Source organism: Protomyctophum parallelum (genome assembly GCF_964188405.1).
Source record: "Protomyctophum parallelum genome assembly, chromosome: 6".
Lineage (NCBI taxonomy): Eukaryota > Metazoa > Chordata > Actinopteri > Myctophiformes > Myctophidae > Protomyctophum > Protomyctophum parallelum.
Genome location: NC_139701.1, coordinates 45,970,454 through 45,985,372, shown reverse-complemented (window position 1 = coordinate 45,985,372; position 14,919 = coordinate 45,970,454). Strand labels below are relative to the sequence as shown.

Genomic DNA, 14,919 nt, shown 5'->3' with positions numbered 1-14,919 from the left:
CATTAACCCCTGGCCTACCGTCCCCGGAAAAAACGGATCATTGCTAAAAATACAAACCTCCCGTTCACAGAATTAACGGAATGTCAATCAATGTCAGTTATCGGGGGTTCAATGGAGCAAAAATGAGCATTTTTTCGCTAATATCACTAATGTTGGATGTAATTTACCAGAAAACGGCCGAAATCCACGTGATCGTGCGCTATCGTGCACGCGCGCCGTCTCTATGTGCGTCGCTGTAATTTTTTTTATATTTTGCGATGTTTTGGGGTTGATTTGAGGTTAATTTGACTTAGTTATGAAAAATATAGCATTAGCTTAGCAATCCGGACCAGCCAAGCTATTGACTAGGGTCAAAATACTACAGGATGTTGTTGATCGTTGAACCGGAAGTGACTTAGGAAGATTCGTCTATTTTGGCCAAAATCAGCATAATGGTGCGTTCCCGCCATCTGGTGGCAATTCGAGAGAATACACTAGCAATGAAAAAAATAAAAAAAACATCTGTTCAAAACACCAGATCTTTCTATTAATGTTAAAACGATGAATTAAAAATGTGCCAATTTGTTACCCAAACAAAAAAATTGGGATTGGTAGTCCAAGGGTTTTAACATGCATTGTCCTGTCCAAATAAACACAAAGTAAGTAAAGGCCACCTTCACTTAATGAGGCTGGAGGCTACAATATAGCCTATACCTTTAGAAACAACATCGGGAACATTTTGTGCATATCTTAGAATTAATACAGTACTGTATTGATACAGTAGGCTACTGGTGTCTTTTTCTTTTTTCATGTTTTGTTTCTGGGGTTCCCTGCATGGAAAAACATATTGTGTGAGTCAATGATACAATAAGTTGTACACCGCACACGCACACGCGCACACACACACACACACACACACACACACACACACACACACACATACACACGCACGCACGCACACACACACACACAGGGTGTTGAAACATCTCATGGTTGAACTGTCTCCTCCTCCCACTGTCATCATTCTGTTGACAGATGACTGAGAGAGAGAGAGAGAGAGAGAGAGAGAGAGAGAGAGCAGCATAGTTGTGTCAGACGAGACATGAGTTGTAGAAGAATGCATGCACATGCAGGCTGCCACACGCCTGCCCCCCCCACACACACACACACACACACACACACACACACACACACACACACACACACACACACACACACACACACACACACACACACACACACACACACACACACACACACACACTGACTTCCAGAGAGGGAGCAGAGAACATCCAACATGGATCCAGACAGAACTATGAGACGATACAGGGCCGTTAAATACACACTGTTTATATTCTGCTACGTCTTCTGGGTACGTTTCATTTATTTATATTCTGTTATCTTTATTTATTAGTCTACTGCTCTGTGTTCTGCATGGATACGTTTTACTCTCCATTTACTAATGTACTGCTATATGTTTGGAGGTTCACGTTATTTATCGTCTGCTATAGTTAGAATATGTTACAGTATGCTACAGCAGAACATAATTATTCTAACTGCACGGGTATAAAGTTCTGATTAACATATTTGCCCGATGCTCCATATTCAGTTATTGCTCAATGCTTCCCACATAGATTTATGTTCACGCCCACTTTTCCAAAACAGGGGAATTGTCATTTCTAAAACTCTCTCTCTCTCTCTCTCCTCATGTTAAAACGACTGCATCATTCATGTCGTAAAGGTTGTAATAGTTAGTATCAGCTAGTTGATGTTCTACAGTATGTTAATGTAAACCCATTCTGCACGGGAACCCCTCTGTAATTTTGAAAAATTGTGAAAATGTGGCACAAATCTTTGAATATAATTATGTTGTTTGAAATTTCTTTATTTAGGAATACCCCATTGAGATACAGTATCTCGTTTTCGAGAGGGTCCTAACTATACCATCAAACAATACAATACACAAAAGGGAGAAAAGAGAAAAAAATTAAAAAAATAAAACAACTAAAACACAAAACAAAACAAACAAACACAAAATACAATACTTTCAGAGCGAAAGGTTTTTTAACTCAAAGTCTTCCTTCCGATGGAGGGGTCCCTGGAACAACATATGTTCAGATGGGGGTCCCTGGAACAACATATTTTCAGATGGGGGTCCCTGGAACAACATATTTTCAGATGGGGGGTTCCTGGAACAACATATTTTCAGATGGGGGGTCCCTGGAACAACATATTTTCAGATGGGGGGTCCCTGGAACAACATATTTTAAGATGGGGGTCCCTGGAACAACATATTTTCAGATGGGGGGTCCCTGGAACAACATATTTTCAGATGGGGGGTCCCTGGAACAACATATTTTAAGATGGGGGTCCCTGGAACAACATATTTTCAGATGGGGGGTCCCTGGAACAACATATTTTCAGATGGGTGTCGGCGGCCAAATACAGATCATTTTTGGGGTCCTTGGCATCAAATAGTTTGAGGGCCACTGATATAGAAACATTGTTTTTTCAGAAAACTGTCTGATTAAACCTTTTTGGTTAATGTCAGAAACAATCACTCTGACAGGTTGTAAACATGCAGGTTTAAAACTTTATAAGCATTCATCTCATGAATTAAAGGTATATTCAGTGATTTCACTTAATTCAAATATCACTTATTTTTTTGTTTTGTTGTGATAATCCTCCCTACTATAGAGTGTGCTGACCATATAATTAGTTCCTCCCTGTCCCCAGTTAACCCCTGGGGGTCAAAAAACCTTAGGTTTAATTTTTGGCTCTCTATCCTGATTGGATGAAAGGCTTAGGTCCCAGCCAAAAACGAAACCTGAGGTTTGTTTTTGTGAAATCACTGAATATACCTTTAACAATAATGACCGGCATTCACAAACGGTTCAGCTGTGCTAATGTTCCACCATGCGTACAGAGAACACATCATACTGTATGCCTGGAGGTCTTTAAAAGGACCTATAACATAACATTCTACTTTTTCATATTCTTTTGTGTTTTTGGGGCTCCCATATGTGTTTTCTATCCCCACAAAAGGTGCTCTAATGGAAATTGCTCTCAGGAACAGCTCAACTGATTTTGTCCTCATCGTGATGTCATCAATGTCACCCTACTTTGTATAATTCCTCCCTCTTCTTCAGTTCCCGGGGGCCACATGCGGCCCCTGGGCCACCTTCACTAAATGTGTCTGGAGGCCCAGGGGCCACATGCGGCCTGCATTTCCACTTTGTTTTACAATGTCCGCATTGTTGATTTTCCAAGCTGGCATGGAATGGAAACAAGCCTGGTTTGATCTAGCATCAGTATTATAATGACTCTCATATTAAATAATCTGCATATCAGCGCCCCCACCACCTCAGGACATTGTGGTACTGCAGCTAAAACTGCTTTCAAAGTCCAGAAAGTGTGTGTGTGTGTGATATTAATATGAATGGAATCATGCATTTGTATAATATATGAATGAATAATGTTACAGGTAGCCAGTGCTGTGCTGATCGCTGTGGGAACGTACGCCAAGGTCGCCAAGGAGAAAGGTCAGAGGTCAACTGGACATTATATTCATAAACATATCGTGAAGCATAACAAAACGTTATTATTCATGTGCCCCGTTAGAGGAGATGTAGTTACCAGGGCTGCCAATCAGTGTTGTTTTTGGCAGCAAATTTCTATTTTAGTTTTAGTCATAGTCTCATGAATAGTTTTCACTTAGTTTTAGTCACATTTTAGTCACCTGGAATGTTCTAGTCTTTAGTCTAGTTTTAGTCGACAAAATGTCATACGATTTTAGTCAACTAAATCTACAGGTGATTTAGTCGACTAAAATGTGTTTTGGCGGGTCTTGATGCCGTCGTAATGACTGTTTTTACACATGCTGAAAATAGCCGATCTACAAGCTCACAACGCGTCGCAGCGCGACGCATTGTGAGCTTGTAGATCTGCTATTTTCAGCATGCAACCAAGTGTAAAATGACTTATACTGGATCTCTTGTCCACTAGTCCCTTCCGAGCATTTTAGTCTAGTTTTTATTTGTTGATGAAATTGTCAGTATATTTAGTCTTAGTTTTAGTCATCATAGATAGTTTTAATTTAGTTTCATTTAGTTTTTGTCAGTGAAAAAAGGTAGTCGTCGAAATTTTTTCGTCTTAGTTTTAGTCGACAACACTGCGTGAGACGTTTTTCACACGCACTCACGCCAACCCCCCCCCCCCCCCCAATTTCTCATGAATTAAAAAATCGTTAAAACAGGCCAAATCAACGTTAAAAAAAGGCTTTTTTCCCCCCTATAGAACGCATTAAGACACTTTAAGGTCTCACTCCTGACATTTTCTATAAGTTGGCAGCCCTGCTTGTTACAACATAGTTCACTGTCCCTGGAGCATGTGATCTCTGTGCGTGCGTGCGTGAGTGTCAGTGTTGTTTTCGTCGACTAAAACTAACCTATCTTCACTGACAAAAACAAATGAAAACTAAGCCACGATGACTAAAACTAAGACTAAATATACTGACAATTTCGTCGACAAATAAAAACTAGACTAAAATGTCAGGAAGGGACTAGTGGACAAGAGATCCAGTAGGCCTACAAGTCATTTTACACTTGGTTGCATGCTGAAAATAGCCGATCTACAAGCCCACAACGCGTCGCGTTGTGAGCTTGTAGATCGGCTATTTTCAGCAAGTGTAAAAACTTATTACGACGGCATCAAGACCCGCCAAAATACATTTTAGTCGATTAAATCAACCGTAGATTTAGTCGACTAAAATCTTATGACATTTAGTCGACTAAAACTAGACTAACACTAAGACATTCCAGGTGACTAAAATGTGACTAAAACTAAATGAAGTTTCAGTCCAAAGACTAAGCTAAAATAGAAATGCTGCCAAAAACAACACTGGTGTGCGTGTGTGCGTGCGCGTGTGTGCGTGCGTGTGTGTGTGTGTGTGCGTACAGACGTAGTAGACACTCTGACGATAGACCCCGCCCTGGTCGTCATGACGGTCGGATCCATCATGTTCCTCTTGACGTTCTTCGGATGTTTCGGGGCTCTGAGGAACATCAGCTGTCTGCTGAGGATGGTACACACACACACACACACACACACACACACACACACACACACACACACACACACACACACACACACACAGTCATTGTCCTCTGTTCATCATCGATCATCGTCATGTACGGAATTATCAATCTGTAATCGATATAACTTTACAAAATTGGAGGGTATAGTTTCAGAATAATTACAAAAAAGGATTAGATGAATTACTTACACATGATCCATTCACAGGGGGGTGACGTGACATTGTAATTGGCTAGCAAAATGTGAGAGAGGGGCCCATGTAAGCGCGATTGCGGCAACCACACTCCGCTCCCTCCATTGGCTCCCGGTCGCTGCCCCTCCCCCTTCTAATAATAATAATAATAATAATAATAATAATAACACTTTATTTGTGCAATTTATTTAGGCAAAGCGAGCAGGCCAGCAGTGGAAGACCTTAGGGGGCGGTTTGGGACATATTTAGGCAGGCAGTCATGTAGGTAGGAAGGTGCGAGACCATTGAGAGCTTTACACACAAGTAAAATATTTTAAAACCAATCCTAAAAACAACCGGAAGCCAGTGCAGTGAAGCCAAAACTGGAGTAATATGTTCTCTCATCTTAGTTCTAGTTCAAACTCTGGCTGCTGCATTTTGGACAAGTTGTAATCTGTCAGTTGTTTTCTTAGGCAGTCCAGAAAAAAGTGCATTGCAGTAATCAAGCCGAGAAAAAAACAAAGGCGTGGATTAGCGTTTTTGCATCGTCCAAAGACAAATAGGCTCTGATTCGTGCAATATTTCTAAGGTGAAAAAAGGCAATCTTGGTAACATGATTAATGTGTGGATTAAAATTCGATTCACAATCAATAATGACCCCCATTGGCTCCCGGTCGCTGCCCCTCCATTGGCTCCCGGTCACTGCCCCTCCATTGGCTCCCGGTCGCTGCCCCTCCATTGGCTCCCGGTCGCTGCCTGCACAGAGTACAAAACTCAAAGCCACCAAGTCTGCTAAAGGCCTACATTGCTCTATGCACAGCAGTGATAATGTAATAATTGCACAGCAGTGATAATGTAATAATTGCACAGCAGTGATAATGTAATAATTGCACAGCAGTGATAATGTAATAATTGCACAATAATGGAAAGAATTGTGGGCCTCGTCCTCTTCCTTACTTACCTTCACAAGTACGTGAACAAGGTGGACCCTCTTGTAAACAAGTGTAATGCTTAATTTTGGTTCTATAGAACCAAAGTATAGCTGAACCGGTTCAAACCCGCCCCGGTGTAAAAATGGCGCCTAATAAGTGTAGCACAGCGTGGTCCTCAAACCATTTTAACCCATTTTGGGGCGGGAACCCATTTTGGTGTTAGCATTATGTTATAATTTTGCTATTGAAAAATAGCAGATCTACCAGCTCATAGCGCGCCACCGAGTGGCGCACTACGAGCTTGTAGGTGTGCTATTTCTTTTTTAATCGAAGAACGACTGACATAGAAACATAGCTTTTTCAGAAAACTGTCATTTTCAAACAGACATTTTTTAGAATCTGATCTCAGGTCAGAATGGGTTAATTTGAAGCTCCCCCAGAGTGAGTGTATATAGGAATGGAACAGAGCCTTCATTGGTAACATATAAGTATGGAAGACGCCCAATTTCTTTACAATATGGCTGCTGCCTATAGAGCGTCGCAGTCCCGCCCCCTCGAGAGACCCGGAAAAGAAATCGCCGTTCATTTTCCTCATAGGCTTTTCTTTAAAGTATTTATTTAAAGACGGTTACGCCGCGGACAAAGCCAACTCGGATCGTGACAAATCATGACAATGAACACAATGTTTTGGGCCGATCAAATCATTAGAAAGAAGAAAATAAAGGCAGGAGACAACACTATTTGTTTTGTTTTTCTTCTTATAAATTATTTGATCGGCCCAAAACATATTGTTCATTGTCATGATTTGTCACGATCCGAGTTGGCTTTGTCCGCGGCATAACCGTCTTTAAATAAATACTTTAAGAAATGCCTATGGGGAAAAATACATTGGGTTTCATTTCCTGGGCCACTCGTTGTTCTGAAAGGGGGCGGGACTGCGACGCTCTATAGCCACGTGTGTGTGTGTGTGTGTGTGTGTGTGTTGTGCGGGCGTGCATTATGTGTGGTGTGTGTAATGTGTATGTGTGTGCGTGCGTGCATGCGTGTGCTAACATGTCATGTGTTCAGTTCCTAGGTATCCTGGTGATCATTCTACTGGTCCAGGTAGCAGCTGCTGTGCTGGGTTACCTGTTCACCGATAGGGTGAGTGTTAAGGTTACCTGTTCACCGATAGGTCAGTGTTAAGGTTACCTGTTCACCGATAGGTCAGTGTTAAGGTTACCTGTTCACCGATAGGTCAGTGTTAAGTTTACCTGTTCACCGATAGGTCAGTGTTAAGGTTAACTGTTCACCGATAGGTCAGTGTTAAGGTTACCTGTTCACCGATAGGTCAGTGTTAAGTTTACCTGTTCACCGATAGGTCAGTGTTAAGGTTACCTGTTCACTGATAGGTCAGTGTTAAGGTTACCTGTTCACCGATAGGTCAGTGTTAAGGTTACCTGTTCACTGATAGGTCAGTGTTAAGGTTACCTGTTCACCGATAAGGTGACTGTTAAGGTTACCTGTTCACCAATAGGTCAGTGTTAAGGTTACCTGTTCACTGATAGGTCAGTGTTAAGGTTACCTGTTCACCGATAGGTCAGTGTTAAGGTTACCTGTTCACCGATAGGTCAGTGTTAAGGTTACCTGTTCACCGATAAGGTCAGTGTTAAGGTTACCTGTTCACTGATAGGTCAGTGTTAAGGTTACCTGTTCACTGATAGGTCAGTGTTAAGGTTACCTGTTCACCGATAGGTCAGTGTTAAGGTCACCTGTTCACCGATAAGGTCAGTGTTAAGGTTACCTGTTCACCGATAGGTCAGTGTTAAGGTTACCTGTTCACTGATAGGTCAGTGTTAAGGTTACCTGTTCACTGATAGGTCAGTGTTAAGGTTACCTGTTCACTGATAGGTCAGTGTTAAGGTTAAGGTTGACTTCCTGTCTCCTCAGGTGATTGACAGGACAGAGAAGTTCATGAGGAAAGCCGTGGTCCGTTACCGCGACGACATGGACCTGGAGAACGTCATCGACTTCATCCAGAAGAAGGTCTGGTCTGGTCTGGTCTGTCTGTCTGTCTGTCTGTCTGTCTGTCTGTCCAAACGTCACACCAACTCATGTTTATGTCTGAACATCACTGTGTGTGTGTGTGTGTGTGTGTGTGTGTGTGCGCGCGCGCGTGCGTGCGTGCGTGCGTGCGTGCTACCTGGCTCAGTTCCAGTGCTGTGGCGTTCAGAGCTACAAGGACTGGTCGGAGAACGTCTACTTCCGCTGCTCAGATGAAAACCCCAGTGTGGAGGCCTGTGGAGTCCCTTTCTCCTGCTGTCTGAAGACACAGAACCAGGTACAAGAAGCCCTTTCTCCTTCTGTCTGAAGATACAGAACCAGGTACAAGAAACCCTTTCTCCTTCTGTCTGAAGACACAGAACCAGGTACAAGAAACCCTTTCTCCTGCTGTCTGAAGATACATAACCAGGTACAAGAAACCCTTTCTCCTGCTGTCTGAAGATACAGAAACAGGTACAATAAACGCTTTCTCCTGCTGTCTGAAGATACAGAAACAGGTACAAGAAACCCTTTCCCCTGCTGTCTGAAGTTACAGAAACAGGTACAAGTAAAACCTTTCTCCTGCTGTCTGAAGACACAGACCCAGGTACAAGAAACCCTTTCTCCTTCTGTCTGAAGACACAGAACCAGATACAAGTAAAACCTTTCTCCTGCTGTCTCAAGATACATAACCAGGTACAAGAAACCCTTTCTCCTGCTGTCTGAAGATACAGAAACAGGTACAAGTAAACCCTTTCTCCTGCTGTCTCAAGATACATAACCAGGTACAAGAAACCCTTTCTCCTGCTGTCTGAAGATACAGACCCAGGTACAAGAAACCCTTTCTCCTGCTGTCTGAAGATACAGAAACAGGTACAATAAACCATTTCTCCTGCTGTCTGAAGATACAGAACCAGGTGACAGAGACACAGGTCACACCTGACTGCGACTACAATAGACTATACTGTCCAGAGGTGTTGGACTTGAAACTGCACTTGAACTCGAGTCACACATTACATAAAATACAAATGAAAATACTTTGAGTCGACTTGAGTAAATTTATCCCATCCAACAAGATTAGGACATGTTCGGGACTAAAAGCTAAAATATGAAGACTTGGACGGTACTTGGGACTTGGTACTCCACCATAATGGCCCATAGCACTTACCCCACCTCCTTAGATAGCATTTCTGTAGACTTATATATATTAGTATTTTGATACAGACTTATAGCATGTTATGTAGTCATAGCACGTCATAGTACATATGTATAGCATAGTATAGTATATATGTATAGTTTAATTATATATATATTCCTCTGTTACGTTCTTAGCTCATGATAAATGCTTTTTATGTGATGTATTCCCACGCTTTTTTGTTCTTGCGGTTAGGGTTCTTGTAAATCGCTCTGCATTAACCGTTTCAGTTCATACGACGCATGAGGCCGTCATAAGGATTCCGAAAAATGTGTGCCTACGACGTCTGTGGACGTCCTAGCGACGTCCTAGTGACACAGGGCGAGATACGAATATTCAGATTTTTTCCTTTTTTTTTGGCATTTCGCTTTTCGCTTTCCGTACGCTAACGCTCTGTGCAACTATTAGCTTGTCATTGACTCCCATGTTAGCGCGGCGGAAAGAATGACTCGTATCTCCTAATCCAGGGCGCTCTCCGTGGTGATGAATGGATCGATATGCTGGCGCTTCATTTCTGCTCCTCATCCGTCTCTCCCGCAAAATATGAACGCTTTTTGGAGCGTAAAAAAATAAATTAAGATGATCAGGGATGTGAGGTCACTTTGTAAAGTCAACTTTTTTAGGAAAGTGTTTCCGGTTCATGGCTTTCAGAGTAAAAGCGATCAGACAACTCTGGCACCCCGGAGCTTCTATTTTGATGCACTTCCGGCACTAAATGTGTGAGCGTCTGCTAAATGCCTAAATTGTAAATTGTTATCAATAAAAATTAACGAGCTCCATCCCTACCCATAAGAGAAGGTTTTTACGGCTCTAGCAGTGACTCACTCTCAAACTGTTTAATTTCAAGGACCCCCAGTTTGACATGCATTAGTCTACGGACCCCCATTTAATGGCATTTCTGTTTCTGGGATCCCCGATTTATATTGTAAAATCAATGTTAATTTAACTCTGAGAGTGTACAAATTTGTACACTCTCAGAGTTACAGACCCATAAGGGTCCGTGTGGTTGCAAACTATCATTTAGCTGGGGACCCCCTGGAACTACCTCAAGGACCCCTGGGGGTCCCCAGACCCCACTTTGGGAACCACTGTTGAATAACTGAATAACTCCATATATGGTCATGTTCCTTCCAGACGGTGTTGAACACCATGTGTGGCTACGGCCTGTTGAATAACTCCATATATGGTCATGTTCCTTCCAGACGGTGTTGAACACCATGTGTGGCTATGGCGTGCAGGAGGCTGACCAGCAGGGGGCAGCAGAGGACGTCCACACTGCAGGCTGTCTGAGCAGCATACTCCGCTGGGCGGGAACCAACGTCCTGCTGGTGGGAGGAGTCACCGCCGGCCTGCTGCTGCTGGAGGTACGCTACGCTATGCTATGCTACCTATGCTATGCTACGCTACACACACAGACACTGCTGCTGGAGGTACGCTACGCTATGCTATGCTACGCTACACACACACACTGCTGCTGGAGGTACGCTACGCTATGCTATGCTACGCTACACGCTACACACACACACACACACACACACTGCTGCTGGAGGTATGCTATGCTATGCCCCACACACACACACAACTGGACGGTGTGTGAACGGGTGAATGTAAAGCGCCTTTTTCTACATAAATGCAACACTTACCTTATCGTTACCTCCAGGTGTGTATGATCTCTCTGGCTGCAGCGCAGGTCTCCAGGAGGTTCATTATGTTGTGTTGTCGTTACCTCCAGGTGTGTATGATCTCTCTGGCTGCAGCGCAGGTCTCCAGGATCCGGAAGGTTCGCCTGCAGAAGAAGCTCTACGAGGAGAGCAGAGGAGCGTCCCGCAGCCGAGAGAGGAAGGACAGCGCCTGGTACCCGGCTCACTTTGACGACGAGTGACAAGATGGCAGCTATACCTGCATGGTACCTCCCTGTACCTGCATGGTACCTCCCAGTACCTCCCATGGTACCCAGAATGACTCCCAGTACTCCCCATGGTACCCAGAATGATGAATGACTCCAGTTACCCCCCGGTACCTCCAATGGTACCCAGAATGATGAATGACTCCAGTTACCCCCCGGTACCTCCCATGGTACCCAGAATAATGAATGACTCCAGTTACCCCCCGGGAACCTCCCTATGTACCGCCCATGGTACCCAGAATGACTCCCGGTTTACGGTATCACCCAGAATGAGGAATAACTCCTAGTACTACAGTTGTACCGTTTGAAGAACTTCACGTGTGCTGTGCTGCCATTTGCAGTTCAGTAGATTGTCAGAATGTCGTCAGAATGTCGTCAGTGCTGCACACAACGAGGCAGGAACAGGAAACGGATCAAAATGCCACCTTCCGACCACCTCATATGGACACAAAGACTGTTTGCCAACTTAGTATTAAAACCCGTTCATAAATAAATAAAGAAATACAGTATACATAAATAAATGAATGGAATGAAAACATAATTCATGAGGAAGCATACTTATTCATTATCAGGACGGCAACAAGGTCAAGGTAAACATTATTGTCCACAAGGGAAATCTGTCTTGGGCTTTCACCCCAGCTACAGCCACACATAAAACATCAATGCCAACAAAAAAACATTACAGAGGAAGACACATTACACAATTGCACACATGATGTGGATAATCTAGCCTCACACAGTTACAGCTGTTTCAGAGCCTCGTTCAACATCTTAGTTGATGCTGATACAAACGATTTTTTAAATCTGATGTACTTCCACTTTGGTTCTTTGTATCTTCTCCCAGAGGGCAGAAGTACAAACTCGCCATTTAAAACATGGGTAACATCACTGACGAGCCCGTTTTAATGTAGCCTGCTCATAAATAGACTGCAGAGAGGGGAGTTGTCTTACCCCTATGACCCTCTAGACGTATAGATGCATGCATGCGTTGTGAGCTTGTCCCTGTCTGACGCGGGTCGGTGGCCCCGAAACCCGCGAGCTGGGACCCCCGAAAACCACTCCACGGGGAAGGCACCCTTTCAATATCACCGGCGACCTATTACATTATGCGGAGCGGCGCATGTGTGGGCGTCGCGCCGAACGGGATAGCCCTGACGAAAACGTCAAAGGTCGCGACGACATCAAAGGTTTGCGACGACAAAGGTCAAAGGTCGCGACGTGTCGCAAAATACGCGACGAGACTCGACGAGCGCCCGTTTTCCGCGGAGACCGTGAGTCTCGACGAAAGCTCAAGCTCGTCGACAAATTCGGCCATACGTCATGGCAAGCCGCCAAGTTGCATGGCCACCAGTCGCGGTCGAACTTGGATCTCGCTGTCTCTCGGATGTTCTGTGGTCTTTAGGGTCTAATGAACATCCAGAGGATGTTCTGTGGTCTTTAGGGTCTAATGAACATCCAGAGGATGTTCTGTGGTCTTTAGGGTCTAATAAACATCCAGTGGATGTTCTGTGGTCTTTAGGGTCTAATAAACATCCAGTGGATGTTCTGTGGTCTTTAGGATCTAGCCTCAAAAAGTGCTCAGATTTTCCGGTGGAGGAAATGATTGACAGGCAAAATCACTCAATAGTGACATCTTCGAGTTGTGCTTGAAATGTACCGTAATTCTCCAAAACTGTTAAATTATTTAATCAATAAATCAATCAATCAATCTGCTGGCAATTATTTTTCATTCGCTGCAGCTCAAAAGGCTTCAGAACACAGAGAAAACCCCAGAACATCCAGTGAATGTTCACAGTTCAGGTTGTTTGTGTGTAAAAACCTAAAAGAAAGAAATCCATGAAAAGTTAATGTCATGAAAGCTTTAATAATGCATGCGTACATGTTTTTCCTTAACTTAAAATATGCGTAAAATAATGGTGGTAGTGCCTCCCATTTGGCGTGTAATAAAACAAACATCAAAACAGTAACATTGTATAAAAAACAGCTACAAAATGTGTAATACATCACTGTAACGTCATCCTCTAGCAAATAACAATAATGAAGTCAACATAAATGGTTTGTTAAAGTGACACTTCACCGTTTTTGCAAAAAGATATATGTTAATGACATTTAGAAGCTTTAGAACACTTTCCTGGGGGTCTTTATGTGTGTAATATGTGGTTTTAGATATTTTAGATTGTAGCAGTGAGCCCAGTGTCTCTGATGTCATGGACACTGGTCTCACTTCCTTCCTGGACTACAATTCCCAAAATACTTTGGTGCACTGCTCCTCCTTGTGGATAGGGGAGGTCTGTCTTACTGAGTAGACATGTAGTCCAGGAAGTAAGTGATCCCAGTGTCCATGACATCAGAGACACTGGGCTCACTGCTAAAATCTAAAACATCTAAAACCTCATATTACACACATAAAGACCCCCAGGAAAGTGTTCTAAAGCTCCTAAATGTCATTAACATATATTTTTTAGCAAAAAGGGTGAAGTGTCCCTTTAAAATGAGAAGAAAACAAAAGAGCAGGAGAGAATGGAGGCCTCTGTTGACAGGATTGATTGATTGAATAGTTTATTAGACATAAATGTACAGAGCCAGGAGGAGCGGGATGGGAGCCTGCTGCTGAAAAGTGGATTTTCAGGCCCGTTTTAAAAGATGTAAGTGATCTGCATTTTTGAGGGAAGGGGTCAGAACATTCCATGCCTGGGACGGTGGCCGTGCTGTAGAAGGAGCTTTTACCCATATTTGTTTTGAAATATAGGAGCAGTATAATAATCCATAATATTGATCCTCCCCATGAACCAGGGGTGGGCAACTGGCGGCCCGGGGGCCACATGCGGCCCCCACCTTCACTTAATGTGGCCCTCAGGTTAATATCAGAATGCTGATATAATAATATTGGTTTCAGCTGTTTACAATTCCACAACATGCAAACGCGGTTTGAGCTTATAGATCGGCTATTTTTGCTACGACAGTAATATATGGCCCTAGGGAGTGAGTGTGGAAATATAGTGGCCCTCTCCATCGTCAAAGTTGCCCACCCCTGCTGTGAACATACAGTCGTTTACTTTTAGCCTCCCAGTGAGCTCATTTATAGAGAAGATTCCTGGATGATTACAGGGTGGAGGCCACTCCCCCCCCCACAAGAGTATCTGTGTCAATCACTTCCGGGTAGCTATGGAGCTAGCAGTATAGCAACACAACAGAATGACCTCAGCTGTACTCAACACTAGACGTACTGCTATTGTTGTTGTTATTTCCGTTTTATCTTAGTAGATTATTAGTATTAGTTTTCTACTACAGCGGTGCCTGATGGGCGCTGGCCTACTTGGAACGATGCAAGTTGGAAATGCATGTCCCAACCCAGATATTATGCGTTTGGGGCCCTGTCTGTCCAGAGCCCGGGCAGAGGCCTTTTTTGCGGCGGTTCTGGACAACCGTGGGTCCGACCGACTTGACACCGGGCACTGCACTCCCCTGTGGTGGTGTGGTGTCAAATTTGAAGTCGGTGGGGCGAACGGTTATCGAGTTACGTGGATTACAGACGTACAGAGACTCGCATTTGCATTCATAGATATATTAGTAGATTACTATCTGCACGGGTTGGCTTATTTCTCTCGCGGAGTGTTTG

General features: G+C 43.6%; 2 protein-coding genes across 2 annotated transcripts in view; both read left to right on the top strand.

The window, feature by feature from the left end:
* The window catches only part of thop1 (thimet oligopeptidase 1), a 417,271-nt gene that overhangs the window by 150,137 nt on the left and 252,215 nt on the right, over nucleotides 1-14,919 (top strand). The gene's annotated exons all lie outside the window — the stretch shown is intronic.
* Nucleotides 1,249-11,331, top strand: LOC310860551 (tetraspanin-33). The gene is made up of 8 exons (XM_083767529.1): nucleotides 1,249-1,351; nucleotides 3,464-3,521; nucleotides 4,938-5,062; nucleotides 7,246-7,320; nucleotides 8,107-8,202; nucleotides 8,369-8,497; nucleotides 10,597-10,758; nucleotides 11,127-11,331. Exons 1-8 carry the CDS (start codon nucleotides 1,277-1,279, stop codon nucleotides 11,274-11,276), a joined length of 870 nt encoding a protein of 289 aa, XP_083623655.1. The 5' UTR covers nucleotides 1,249-1,276; the 3' UTR covers nucleotides 11,277-11,331.